Below are 14,318 nucleotides of genomic sequence, written 5' to 3'. Positions count from 1 at the left end.
GCGTTACGTTATCCGCTCAGTATTCGCAAGTAACGTTTCAGTTTCGATAGAATTACCGTAGAAACTTCACGCTATGTAGTATCAAGGGTTGTGATCCGAATGGATAAGCATCGAATCTCGATCTATTTAAAGAATGCTGAAAAAAGATTGGCATCGCGTAACGCATAACCAGATACTGCTTGGGCCATGGTTGTGCATATAAACGATACTAATAATTGCGGAAACACAGACGTTCGTATAAAAATGCGTCAGAAGTTTAACATTTGCAATTTGATGAAAAGAATTGGCAGCAACCGACGTCTGAACCATAGCTTCTGCGTAAACGATTATTTCGCGAATACGCGCGGATCAATTTGCGAGTATATATTTCCTTCTACGACCGAGCAAAGTAACCCGGACATCTCGAGATCCAACAGCCCCAATCCAGTTCGAGCCAGTCCGATCCAGCAGACGATCTTGTAGACCACCTGGATAAGAGAGGGCTTCGACTACGATAAAACTTCGATGGACTCTTCTCTGATAAATCAAACGCGTGACTATAACAAGCGGAACTAGTGGAGCATGATGACGATGCGATGACGATGGCAACAATGCGATATCGTACATCGTTGATCGTCGTACGATACGTAGTGGATAGAGCACGATGGAAAGAGCGAGAAAGATGGCGAAAGAAATGAAAGGAAAAGAGACACGCACTTGGGATACTTTCATCGTAGGCGAGGCGAGAAACAAATATAGAGGAGATTAAGAAATTTCTTTAGCGTACTTGTATTTACGGTACACGCGGGCAAATTATAATTTTCGTTGATCGTTCGATTTAAATCGGTTAATTTAGTTTCGCTCATATTATTCAACGATAATGTACCGTATGCTTGGACGTGTTGTAAAGGGAACAGGTATACGAATAATATCGCGATATTTTACATATTACGTTCCGTATGGTGGCAGGAGGAAAATTTCAAGCGGAAAAGCTTTGTTACAGACAGCGTATTGGTCTAGAGATTTAGATTATTCTTCCACGTTTATGACAGATTTTCAGCCAGTTCGGATTACGAAGACGATTTTATTTCTTTGAAAATGACACGCGTGTTATAATTTCGCGATACAAGATACAAGATATGCAAGGTCGAATGTGGAAGTAGCGTGTAATTTAAGAATTTCGTAACGCTTTTTACTGGATATTGTTCGGAGAAGATGAAATTGCGTGAAGCGCGTTGGATACATCGTTCGATGTTACTCGCTAACTTTGTAGCGTATTATACAAATCGTAAATAATTTTTTCCAACGTTTGTTGCATCCTATCTATTACATTACTCGCGACTTATTCAATTCGCGTGATTTAAGAGATAACTTACTGATCACTCTAATCAAACTTTGCGTACGATTGTTAGAAAATGATATCTGGCGATATTAGACCATATATTTCCTCGTTCCTTAAACTCGCATCTTCCGAGATTTTTATTTGCAGATAGTTTTTTTATTGGAAAGTGGAAGTCCTACGTACTTTCAAATAAGTTATTTACCATTCAAAGGTGAACGAATGCATAAATAAACGAATGCGTAAATAAACGAACGCGTAAAATGATGGAAGAACCACGGCATAAATTCTCTTAACTTTTTATCACATTTCTTTTCACGTATTCGTTAAAAATAGTTCTCATGGTATTGATACGAGTAGCGGAGATGTAAGAACAACGAAAATTAAATTTTAAAAAGCTGTTGCAAGTTAAAGGACACAGTCGACGATCAAATGTAAATTCAATATTAAGATATCTAATTTGAATATTGTGTGACTACGAGGAAATTGTGTCATGGCGAGAATAATGTCTCGACGAGAACGAAGGTTACAGATTTAAAGACCTCCGCGAGTTTCGTAAGAAGTATTTACAATCGCTTATTTTAAATAATTTCACATGTATTTTATACCTCTATGTTAATTTATGTTTACAGGATCATCCTTTTAGCTGCAAGTGTTTACTAATAGCGTATTATATAATTAATGCTTACGTATCAGCGACTTTTATCGTACCAAGATCTTCGGACAATATTTGCATAGTGAATCTGCTACAACGAAAGATTTTCGCCTGGTCAATTAACCGGCAAAGCATTTACCCAAACTTTGCTTTATCTTCGTGTTCTTCTATTTCAACGTAGCGTTCGCTTATTTTTCGATAAATCGTGAATTCCATTGTGATCTCTTTCATCCTACGTTAGAGTCTAGGATCGGATCGAGAAGAACGAGAACGACCATGAAAAAATAGATTGCAAATGTATTTCAGGCATAATCGTTAACTTTTTGATGTTATGGATACTTCTCGGTGTCTGATAAACGTCGTATTTGGGGCATAGTCTGTGTTGGTTAAAAATAGCGCGTAAAAAAACGTAGCTTTCAACGTACTGTAAACAGTACTTCTAGTTACAGCCACGAACTTTCCTCTTTCGATTAATGGATTTTCAGTATATTTACTGCTTGATTTTTTGTTAGTTTTGCAAGTCTTCTTGGAAAGAATAACTGCACCGAGACTTTTGCAAACATTCACCTGTTTTTCCAAACCGATTGGTACGCAAAAGAACGTTTCTCCTGTTTCTGAGATTCGAGACGTCGTCCAGATTTCTACGTTACCTAGGACAAGATAGAACCATACAGAGTGTCTCTAGTAGTCGGGACAAGCTATGAGTTTGTTCCAAGCGAAGTTGGAGAAAAGCCATCGAGGCAATCTTTGTACTGTTTCTTCTACAGCTTCCTTCGCGGACGCAGCGGTTCGACTACAAAGCGCAGACGCGCTCTTTCTTCCTTTTTTACTGCAACTCTATATTTTTTTGCTCTATAAACCACCCGATGCATTTTTTCATTCTCTGGAAAAATATTTCGAGATGGTCGAGTCGAGAAATGATTTATTTAAAAGCCGTTTCATACGTCGTAGTTTTGCAAAATTTGATAAAGAAGGAAAAGTTTCCCTGTCTTTCGTGCGCTGAACTTAGTGAAATTAAAATTGAGATATCCTTTAAACTAAGCACTTTCTGACCCGAGTACCTTTCTCGCGGAGGATTAAAGCATCCATTTGAAAGGAAACAGTGCGATCTGCACTGCTTTGCAACTGCACCGGTGCGTTTGCGAGGAAACTAGTACGGCGACGTGATAGAACGTGTGAAACAAAGCAGAATTTACCTCTGCGCTTTTTCGCTGCTTTCGTTAAAGCCTGACCCATTTACTAGAAACACGAAATCGGCGTAATTTACACATTTTTGCTGACTATTTGTGCTTTTCACGTCTCTCTTCTCGCCCTCGACGGCGATTGATGTACCATAAATTCGTGAAATCTTATACTCAGCAATCTCAATAGACGCATAACCCTTCGAAGTCCCTTACATGGTTGTTCGTTCCGCATAGCAAACTCGGAGGGTGCGTGTACTGCGAGAAGGGAAATGGTTACAACACGAGGACCGTTCTTCTTGCGTTAAACATTCTATATTTTCTGCTTTAACCCTGCGAGGCTAACAATTTTTCATTAAATCGCGGACAAGATATGGAAGGTTTGTCTCATCGTTGAAATTTATATCTGTACCAATTGATTTTCATTATAGATCTGCTTCTATCGTATGGAACAACAAAATTATTTATCAGTTTCTCTTTAGAATGCGATTAGCGCACGAAGCTTAAAATGTATTCTCTGGTTAGAAATTGTATATACACGAATCTCGCCGGAAGTTTGTATATTTGTACTGTAAACGAAGAAGAAGAAGAAGAAGATCGTACATAAACTAATTTTCATTAGAGGTCTATTTTTATCGTACAGAAAAAAGAAAATAGTACGTGAATTCCCCATTAGAGTTTGGTGCTTCGTTCGAACGTGAAAAAGAACGTGAGATTTATTTTATTTCCTTAGAAGTTATACGCGAACGAAGTTTCGTAAGTTCACGTACGTGTATCAGATACGAAAAGGATCTGTTGTACACGAATATTGTACATCGGTGGATTCTTCGTTTCTACGTGAAATAAGGCAGTTGAAAGAACAAAACGATCGTCGAACAATTACATTTATTTTGTTGGTCCAGCTATGCAGGTGCAATCGACACAGCTGTCGCGATAACTACGCGACCGAACACCATTAATTATCGTGTTTCGTTCATCGGCTTTCAATCTCTGCGATATTATTACACGTATAGTTTTATATTGACACATGCACTGGTTTTCCCATTAATTCTACACGCTCATTCGTCATCCTCGAAGGTATCGTTACGCGGGGACATTTTTCTCTAACTTTCACCAAACGGTCTAAACATACATATTCCTCTTATAGTATCGATACTGAACATTTATATTATAATCGAACGTTTAAATTCTTTTTTTTCTTTTTTGTTTTTTTGGTACGTTGGTTTCACGCATTGCATCGTGCTGTAAATCTTGTCCATTTTGTTTCTTAAATAACTGTATTAACTTATTCGAGATATTATCTCTCTCTAATACTTTTCTACTATATTATATTAATTGAAGTAACGGTTAAACTTTGGCAAAGAGATATTCGTAATAGCGGTAGCTTAAAATATTGTTCGACGAAATCCCCTTATAATGCGTAAGGTAAGTGTTGGGGGATATGTACGTCATTCGTACCGATAAGATATACGATATTGATGGGAAAAAAGAAAATATTTTAACCGCGATCGACTACGTTTTAAACGTTATAAAATCCTCCGATCTTCCGCAAACTTTGCAAACTTTAAAAAACAGTCCTTTGAATGTCAGAAATCGAAGCTTCCAACCGAGTTGTCGTCGTTAAATCGAAAGAAGAAATGGACGATATACTTGTAAAGAACAATTCCTCCCAAGAAACCTCGATATCTAACGATTAATATAATTAAATGGGATGTATATTTGGCGCGTTAACTGGTTTTGTGTAGGTCGGATATATCTTAATCTGTTGGAATTTTCAAGTGGACAATTCCTTCGGCTTCCACATTCGATATTACATAAAACGATATCACACACAGAGTCTTCTATACGATTACGACGATTGCCAGTTATTAATTAGCGGTTATAACATTAAGTAAGACAGAAGTCCTAACGTATATCGATTACGAGATATATATTTTGCTCCATTATATAATACTATTCGGGAAACAGGGACGCACGTCTTTCCAACGCTCGAATACAATCGCATGGTTCACGCTGGAAATAACTTTGATAAGAACCATTCTCGTAATTAATAATGGCGTGGCGCATGAAATTTCTCCTTCGCTCACATCGAACAACTATCAATCGAGAATTCACTTCGTTCCAAGCATCGGCAAATGAGATCATTGCGCTTAATATTCCTACTTTCTCTTCGACTATGTCGACTATTTTTAATCTCTAGACACCTAACCGTCTTAATCCTTTATAAAGGTCCTCTAAATGTAATTAATTCGAACGTTTCTAATCCTTTACCCTATGGCAAATGTTTATGCATTGTTACACCGACGTACAGTAATATCGTGCGAAAGGCTCAGGCTGTTTCTGTGAAAAAATTATATTTTATTTTTCATTTCGCAGAGACTAAAACTGACTAAGCGGCGTTGCTTCGAAATTTCCACGAGAGAGGCAAATGCTTCGGAGGCAATCTTTCGCACGAAACTGTACGAAATGTTTCTTTTTCTTTTCTTTTTTTTTTTTAATATTGGCGGGAATCTCTGTGCCCTTAGACGTGTAAATTGTCATTGTCGTTTAATTCCATAAACGTGTATGTTCGATGTTCGTCGCGTTCCTCGCTGAAGCGTATTAGATTTACAATTTGAAAAATTTCTATCGTCTCTGTTCGATGATATTCTCGAAAGATGATGTACCATGAGTTACGTACTCTGTAGCCTCGACTATACGTCGATTCGTTTACCATATTACAGTACTATTACAAAGTTAGTTATTATGGATGTACTATACGTATGTGCTTAAATAGCGGGCTCGATAGAAGCTACGAAATAACCCTGTATTCCTGGTTTTGTTTTCTCACACGCAGCTTAATTTCAGCTCTTCGTTCCAGTTCTTTACGTGACGTTTCATACAAATTGGCGAAGTCGGTCAATCTCGACTATCGGTTGGGGGAGTAGAGGGGGCAATTTTCGTATAAAATTTTCTTTCATACGGTTCATGACACTGATAGTATTATACCAAAAATTTTGTCGATTTAACAATCATCTCACGATGATTTGTAATGGATAAAAAGCCAGTATATACATCTGGTTTTGATTCTCTTTGATTTGATCTTGAAATTATTTGATCATTTTACAAGTTTATTAGCCTTTACGTTTAGAGAGATGGTAAACATAACAAACGGTACATTGCGTGTACATTTACATAATATTAATACGAAAAATTGGAAAAGTAGAATAGAAATAAATTATTATTTTGGTTAACAGTTCGCTGACGTTAAAAGATATTCTATACAAATAAAAGACGAAACATTTAATTTCAACAAAAGTCGCAGTTACTCCTGTACATGTATAATTGACATACAAATTGGTTTAAAAGATACACGGGATGACGGAAATTATATAATTCGCGTGTTTCGCAAAAGTAAATTAATCCTTGACGAAAGAACCTATTTCTTAAGGCACACTCAGAGAAAGATCGTCGGTCAAAAATAACCGGTCGAAATGAATCATTAATACGATTGTTTACGTTCGTCGCATCATCTGATTGTTTTCAAATGCTGAAACAAAAATGCCTGATGGTTCACAGAAGCTAACTTTAACAGGGTTTAACGAAACCGACAAAATTTATGGGACAATTCGATGCGCTCCTGAAACGTGTTCGAAGTCTCTGAGAAAAATGGCGTGCGACTACGAACACGCTCGTGTAATTCGACGAGAATTCACGACACTTCCGTGTACGAAACGAACGAAAAATCTAACAGAATCTAACGATACAATTAATCTTTCCGTGTATTATTCGGGTTGGTTTCTATGTACAATTATAGAGAGCAACCTGCTACGAATCAAAGTATCTGTACAATGACAACAATAACAATAACAATAACAACAATAATACGGTAATATATATGTATATATATATATATTATGTATACATATATCTATAGCTGGGAAAAGAAGAGAGAAAAAAGAAGAAGTCGATCGTGCGATCTCTCTGAATCCTTACAAATATAACGTACGTGGTGAACGATTGCAATACTAAAGAATAATTAACATATTTTGTATACATACATATATTTCTTTTTACATCTTTAAGACGACACTAAATACACGCACAGAATTCTCCGAGAAAGGTCTCGCTTTTTTCCTTTTTTACTCTCGTTTAGTCATACAATGTTTGTATGTATTCCGGTTGCGGAATATTTTATCGTAAGAAATAATCCTTCCGTGATTGCCATATTCCGGGATAACGCTATTGACTACGAAGTATGACGCATCGACATTAAATATTCAACTATACCTAATCGTCATCTTATTTATAAATATATGTACGCAATACGTGTAATATATATACATATGTATATTAAAATATTGACAAAAAGAGACGAAATCTACGGTAAAAAAAGCTTTACGAAATTGAATAGGCCTAAGAAATACGAAGTTGAATACCGTTGACGGATGGTCCGGATATCACAAATTAATTTTCGCCTCTTCGTTCTTCGCTTGAACACGTTACCATCCAATTTGTCTCCTCCTCTCAGTCATGACGTATTTAGAATACAATATCGACTTTAACGATACTCGACTGGTAGCGTTGGATCATCGCTGATTGCTTCACGTCTCATTCCGATTAAGTTACTTAATTTTTCGACTTAAATTAAGTAAGCCAATAAAATTGTTATGGCTCATCCACGATACGATAATATGAATTAAGAATTTCTTACTTGCAATTAAATTCTATTATTCTTTACACACTTTAAAACATTCTGCTTTCATACGTGGACGAAATACCATGCAAAATTTCATTACAAATTGACGTATATTTGACAAATATTTGATGGCAACGTTCTCTTAAGAAACACCGAAACGTCGATCGAGAGAGGTAGACGAACGGATGGTAAGAAATGCTTTGAATTTTCTTGGCGAGATTGTCGGACATCGAGAGGACCAAACAAAGGTCTCGAGCGAAATACGACCGTCGCTATGGTCCACGTATCACAAGTTAACTTCCTTCGTTCGATTTTCATTAGCTTCCTGTCCAGATAAAACTGGCATATCGTACGTCGTACAATCTCGCGGTTTCTTATCGTCTTCGGTGATGTTTATCGTTCACAGATAAAGCAGTTCTCTGCTACGACTTAGACTCGACGTCTGAACAGACGTTTCTTCGAAATCTCGAGCGGTTCACGTAGATTCCAGCACACCGCCGGCAAGTTTGGTCGCGTACAAATTTAATGCCTGAAAAAGTAAGATTCGTATTTATCTGACAAAATACCTCCTCCAACCAATCTCTGAACAATACAGAATAATCTTGATAGATAATTCGTTTTTAAATATATTTCATTAAACAAACGAATCGTACGTAAATATCTTCCGCGCGCAATTGTCACAAATTTCTTAATGGAAAAATCGAGTATCTCTATGATCCCTTACACGCGATCAAATACACGAAACAACACAATTCGTCGAGGTAAGCAAACTCGAAAACAAAGTACAGGCAAGACAATTTAAAAAGCAAATTACCTTGTAAATGAAAGCGTATTGTTCTTTCGTCTTGACAGCTCCAGCACGGTCCCGTCTGATAGTGTAAACGACCCTTGGCACGTCCACAGTCCTCGTAATCTCATATTGTCTAATTCCTAGGTCAAGAGCTATTAACGTTCCCGTACGTCCAGTGCCAGGACTACAGTGGACCACAATAGGTCCAGGGCCACCCCTTTGGAGTGCCCTCGCCTCGAGAAGCACAGCTATTAACCCGGCACCGTCCGACTGCACCCCGTTCACCGGCCACAGATACCAAATATGATACACTTCTCGGAACGTGTTCTTCTCCAAATTCTGTAAAAGTCACGTTTCGTGTTAGCTTCGCCTCTAATTTTTACTTGTAGCAGTCGCATCTCTAAATGGTCGACTTCGCGACAACGATGGACCCACCGATCGACGAACGCGTATACCACGTTAAAATGGTTGAGGGAAGAACTGCTACAAAGTGTTACATTTAAGAACTGTCAACGACCAAAGCATAAATCTTGCAACAAAGAAATCAAAAGGAGAAGAATATAGGGAACCATAATTTTTATAAGTTCGTAACAATCTTTGATGTTCCTTACGTTTAAATGAAGCGTGGAAATGGCATATTTCTCTTTGGTTTCTCTCTTTTTCAGAGTAACTTGGAAGTCACCGTATAGCCGGCGACAGTCGGTAACTTCGGAGGGTGGGATGTACTCGGTGCACTTTTCCACCCCGTTCTCCACGAGATCGGTCAGCATGATGATGACTTTGCACTGTTGCTCCCAGATCATTCTCCAGAAGTCGGTAACGGTGGACTCCATCGGTGCTTGGCAAGCGACGTAATATTTCGTTGCGTTCTTCGGTCCCTGAAAATCATTTTCGTCACTCGGTTACAACGAACAGTTATGCTCTGCTGGCTGACATAAAAATTATAATATTTATATCCGTTTCCATCTTTATCGTTTCGCGTCTATTTTAGCGTCGTTCGTCTAAGAAGGAAACTCATAACTGTAACGCAGAATAATTACATAGGATTGGGATTAATTAGCGAGATGTTGATCAACGTTAGTTTGAAATTAGTTCTGGGATAGAATTCGCTTATTTCGAGCCGAATCGATCGCAGTTAGAATCAATTAACGGGCGCGATAATTGCGTTGCGCCTAGGATACGATATCGATCGATATTATCGATGAGGAAGGAACAGTCCGGCGCTAATTGCAAGTCCGAGAACGTTGCCCTCGGTACGTTCAATGTTCGTCAATGGTAGCATGCTGTGTAATTGCAACACGCGCAGAGTGGAAACGTTGAAAATGTTGGACCGTCTGCATCCGTTGGTTAAAGCAATTCTAATGAACTGCTTGTTATTTCTCGAAGGACCGTAAACGGTCTTTGAACGGGACGTTACAGGGTAGGATGACGAGACGACGATAAGATTTTAAGTTGCTTATAAATGGAAATCGGCTGTTTGAACGTGAAACGTTGGAATAGCCGATGAACACAGAGTGTTTGTACTGTTATGTAACAGTACTAACTTCTGGAAGATGATAAATAAGCGACACAATGAGGAATAGATGAAGTAATCATAGGCAAGAGCGCGGTCAACATACGTATGTACGTACATGTGTCTGGCAATATGAAATCTCATTGTGTTTTCATTCCATCTTTCAAGAACGAGTGGACTAATTGATTTAATTAGCAATATTACAATTAAAAATATCGCCTGCTTATTCTCAGAGCAACGATCAACCATCGCTTTTCTTGGTACAGTGCATTTGTTTAAATGCTCTAGTAGTTCGATGGAACAGAGGTGTTGACGTTCGTCCTGCTTCCGCGTACTGCCGTGCTTCGAGCTTACGCAACAGTCATTCGTGTTCTTTGTAATGCATTATGCAACATCCTTTTTCTCACGCAGACAAAACGCTGCTTTAACCCTTACTCGCGTACGATCAGATCGCTCGAGATACGCAACCAAGTGTTTTTATCAAGCTGATTTTCCGAGATCACGCGGATGATTTGCTCGCTAGAACAAGAATGAATGAACAGGGCGCGTGAAGTACTCGCACGAATGAAACGTAAGAGCAGAATGAAAAGAAACGTTTCCTCGTAACGAGATTACATTATTTCCTTCTCACCTTTGCTCGATATACCATAGAATCTCGTGGGCAATTGGTTTCTTGCAATCGTAAGCATTAAAATCTACTTAGGAATCAAAGTAATATTGGAACCGTGGTTAAGGCAGCTTACCCGAACGTAACTGGCGTTGATGTACTCCGTAAGAGGATCGTTGTTGATTTTTTGTAGGAGCACTCTGGTCTCCGGAAGCGGTATCACATTCGCGTATCTGTTCTTCACTTCCGCCCCAGCAGGCAATTCGTCTATCTTCGCTGAAACTTGTGGAATACCGGAGAATTCCTCGTTGATTGCGTTAACGTCGTTACAGAAGGATGAAAGGGCCGCGAAGTTCAACGGGTGAGACGGAATGGCGCTCTGCAACGAGGACACGCGTTTTGTAGAAACATGATTTTCCTATATTTTACTGCAACGTTAACCGAATTGAGCGGAGTCTCGTCCGAGCTTTCGGACGTTCTAACTACCATTCGTTTTCATCCCCCATTCCCTCGTCAATTTCAGTGAAATTAATTTCCTTCGTTGGTTTAATCGTTTCATCCCATCAAAAGATGAATATGCAGAAGAAAATTTAATAATCAAGAACTAACGATTTAAGAGACGTCGCATCCTCCATACTCTCCCTCCAACTCGATTAACGTTAAATGCTCGACGATACTTATTTCGTTTCTTACAACGCTACTACACAGACTTTTATCCTTCGAAAGGTTTAAACGTTTGTCAAAGATTACATACAGTACATTACTTTTCCCTTACAAGGGTGTAGTTCTCTAATTGCAACGTCTAAAACGACGCTACGTTATTTTACGATAATTCGGTGGGAAAGTACTACGGAGAGACAATTTTGTATGTGATACCTGGAGAGTTAATTTCTATTTACGAGAACGTGTTAAACGTATGCTGCAAAGAAAGAGAGACACGTTTGGCTAGGACACGTTGCATGTAAGACGGTACAAGATTGAATAATCGATCTATTTTGGTTGGATAGAAATGACTAAACTATTTCGTTTTGAAGATTTTAAACGATGAAATTCCATTTACCCGGAAGTTTTTAACGGAAAAGTGGAGAAAAAAAGGCCGCGCGAGTAAAATATTCTCAATTTATTGCTGTCCTACATTTCGAGTTACGACACGAGCATAAGTCTGTCTTCGTTCTGGTTGATCTAGCTAATAGAAAGTTGAGTTGTAAGAAAACAAACCAGTTCGTTTTTTACCACTTTAGCGTGGGTAAGTAATTGTACCATTGGTTTCCTGCATTTGCTCTTTTATGAAAGGAAAACAAAACCTTTTAAACGGAACCATTCGCATTGATACTTTTATCCGTTTGCCGTTTCGTGCAATATGTACTTTATTTCTTAGGAAATACGTTCTTCTGTTTAACAAAAAGTCATAAAAAAAATCTTACCGAATCCTCGAAAGTTGGATTCCCATAGCTTCTTTTCGAAGATCTCGTCACACCTTTGCGTCTGACGCTGTTGTAAGCGGAAACACTGTCAAGGCTGTAAGCGTCCAAAGACACGGGACGACATCGTTCGCCATAGTTGAACCTCGTTTGCCTCTTCCTCATGATAAACTGCAAATAATTTTCCACCGAATTAACACATCTGCTCTCTGAACTTCCCTGAGAAATATGATTCTATCATTTTGCAAACTAACCACTCGTGGAACAAAGCGTTCGAAAGAAGGTGATTTTAGCGACAGTACAAAATGCACTCGAAATTTCTCGCGAGTTTCTGGCGTTAGAGTATGAAAACTTTTATTCTCCGATCGTAAGCTCGCGGTCACGGAGTTTACAGTAGCCGTTGTTCTCTACCAACGAAGAATATTACGTTCACTTCGAACGAATATCATGAAAACAATTTCCAAGGAAATTCATAGAAAGTGCAACAAATAAATATCTCCGTTTATTAACAAGTCTCGGTAGAACTCGTTTTCGTTGCAATGGCGATTGTCTCGTAATTTCAACGTTCTCCGATATCAACATGCTTCGTCTTAACATCAGACATAATCCTGTCATATCTTAAAAACGATCATCGAGAAGAACGTTATTTTGAACGAGACATAGAAAACCGAGAAATAATATTTGCCGATTCCACAGTGGACCTTTCTAATGTTAATTCGCATTGTTCTTTACGTGAGAAGCAAACAATCTTGAGACATCGTGCAGCAAGCTGTGTGTTTCTTCTGTCGAAACACGTCCCGACGATCGGTTTCGACATGGAAACACGCGTGAATGAAATACACGAGGCGAAAACCAATGAAGCGGTGATGGTTGCTCGGTCTAATAGCCGATTCAAGGACGAGCATCGTGTCTTTTGTAGCGAACAAGCGACGAGGTGCATCGTGTTTTTCTCGCGGTTGGAACCGCAAATGATTTTGTCCATTTTTTTCTTTTTCTTTTTTTTTTTCCACGACGAATTTCACGCTCTACCGGAAGCAAATCTTTCAAATACGAAATTGAAACGCGTTTTCGCGATTTCTTTCCCCTTCCTTTGATCTTGAGCGATCGTAACATCGTAACCGATCAAAGTGGCAGAGTTAGATTGATATGCAATTTTCTTGTACTATTCACGAAAGTAGCACAGTTGCCCTTATTTGCCAAGACAAGATAAATTATCCTCATCTTCGTTACGCTCTCATTGCTTTTTGTATTTTTACTTTCCCGATAATTTCATTGTGAAGAATGATTTATTACAATTTATCTCAAAATCGTGATTCCATCTTTCGTACACATAATTCTAATACTAATAATGATGCTACTAGCTGGTAGATGATGCAAAGATCTAATTCGCTGTAGAAAGGAATATATCTCTCTCTTCGATCGCAAAGATTTCTAAGAAACTTCGCGTATCTGTAGTCATCAAGTCCGGTCTACAGCTTGAAATGTGTTACAGTAGATGCATCGACGTTTAAGATTCGCGAAATTCGCATCGATACCAACGTCGAAACGCGCGTTTCAAAACGTCTGATTTTTCCAACTCCAGTATTATTATCGTTAACAGGGGAATTATAAAAAGTAAAAGGTCAAAGACTGAAACTGATTTATCGAGGAAATTTAATTCAATTCGATATTCTGATGCCTGCATCGATGCAAATTAATTAAACAGATCCACGTACATTGCGACATGATCCTTTTTACACAATTGAAAAAGAAAAAAACGCTGTATCTTTGCGGGAAAAAGCGGGACGAACACGGACGTACAAGTACAAACACTCACACGCACACGCACATATATTTATCATTAGATGTTACGTACACTGGAAGTAAATCACAAGTATGGACGGATGAATACGTAACACGATGCGAAATGAGCTTAATGCAAGCACGAGGAGGCCTTTTTCAGAGAGTATAGATCTTTGCTGACCTGCGTAACTGGGAATCTCGTTTCATTAGTCTCTTTTCTTCAATGATACTTTTTCGTGCGAGTGGTGCCAGCCGATAAGCGTGCGACGAATGATAACATAGTTTCGCGTTCTTTGACTCGCGAACGAGATAATCATCGATTCGACGTGAACGTAAAGGAATGACTTGGTTTTGGGTGAACAGGATATTCATC

The 14,318-nt window shown here is 38.6% G+C and overlaps 1 protein-coding gene across 5 annotated transcripts in view; it reads right to left on the bottom strand.

Moving 5' to 3' along the window:
• Nucleotides 1–4,025: 4,025 nt before the first annotated feature.
• Nucleotides 4,026–14,318, bottom strand: part of LOC122574404 (mucin-17) — a 50,776-nt gene continuing 40,483 nt past the window's right edge. For all 5 annotated transcript variants that reach the window (XM_043741965.1, XM_043741968.1, XM_043741964.1 and 2 more), the window contains 5 exons: nucleotides 12,167–12,334; nucleotides 10,879–11,121; nucleotides 9,234–9,500; nucleotides 8,647–8,961; nucleotides 4,026–8,361 (listed from right to left, as the gene is read on the bottom strand). In XM_043741965.1, coding sequence (XP_043597900.1) covers nucleotides 8,308–8,361; nucleotides 8,647–8,961; nucleotides 9,234–9,500; nucleotides 10,879–11,121; nucleotides 12,167–12,334 — 1,047 coding nt within the window. In that variant the 3' untranslated portion in view covers nucleotides 4,026–8,307. The remainder of the gene's footprint in view (nucleotides 8,362–8,646; nucleotides 8,962–9,233; nucleotides 9,501–10,878; nucleotides 11,122–12,166; nucleotides 12,335–14,318) is intronic.

The sequence above is a fragment of the Bombus pyrosoma genome, linkage group LG13 (assembly GCF_014825855.1).
Source record: "Bombus pyrosoma isolate SC7728 linkage group LG13, ASM1482585v1, whole genome shotgun sequence".
NCBI lineage: Eukaryota > Metazoa > Arthropoda > Insecta > Hymenoptera > Apidae > Bombus > Bombus pyrosoma.
The sequence above is the reverse complement of the archived record's forward strand: the minus strand, read 5'-3'. Positions and strand labels throughout refer to the sequence as shown.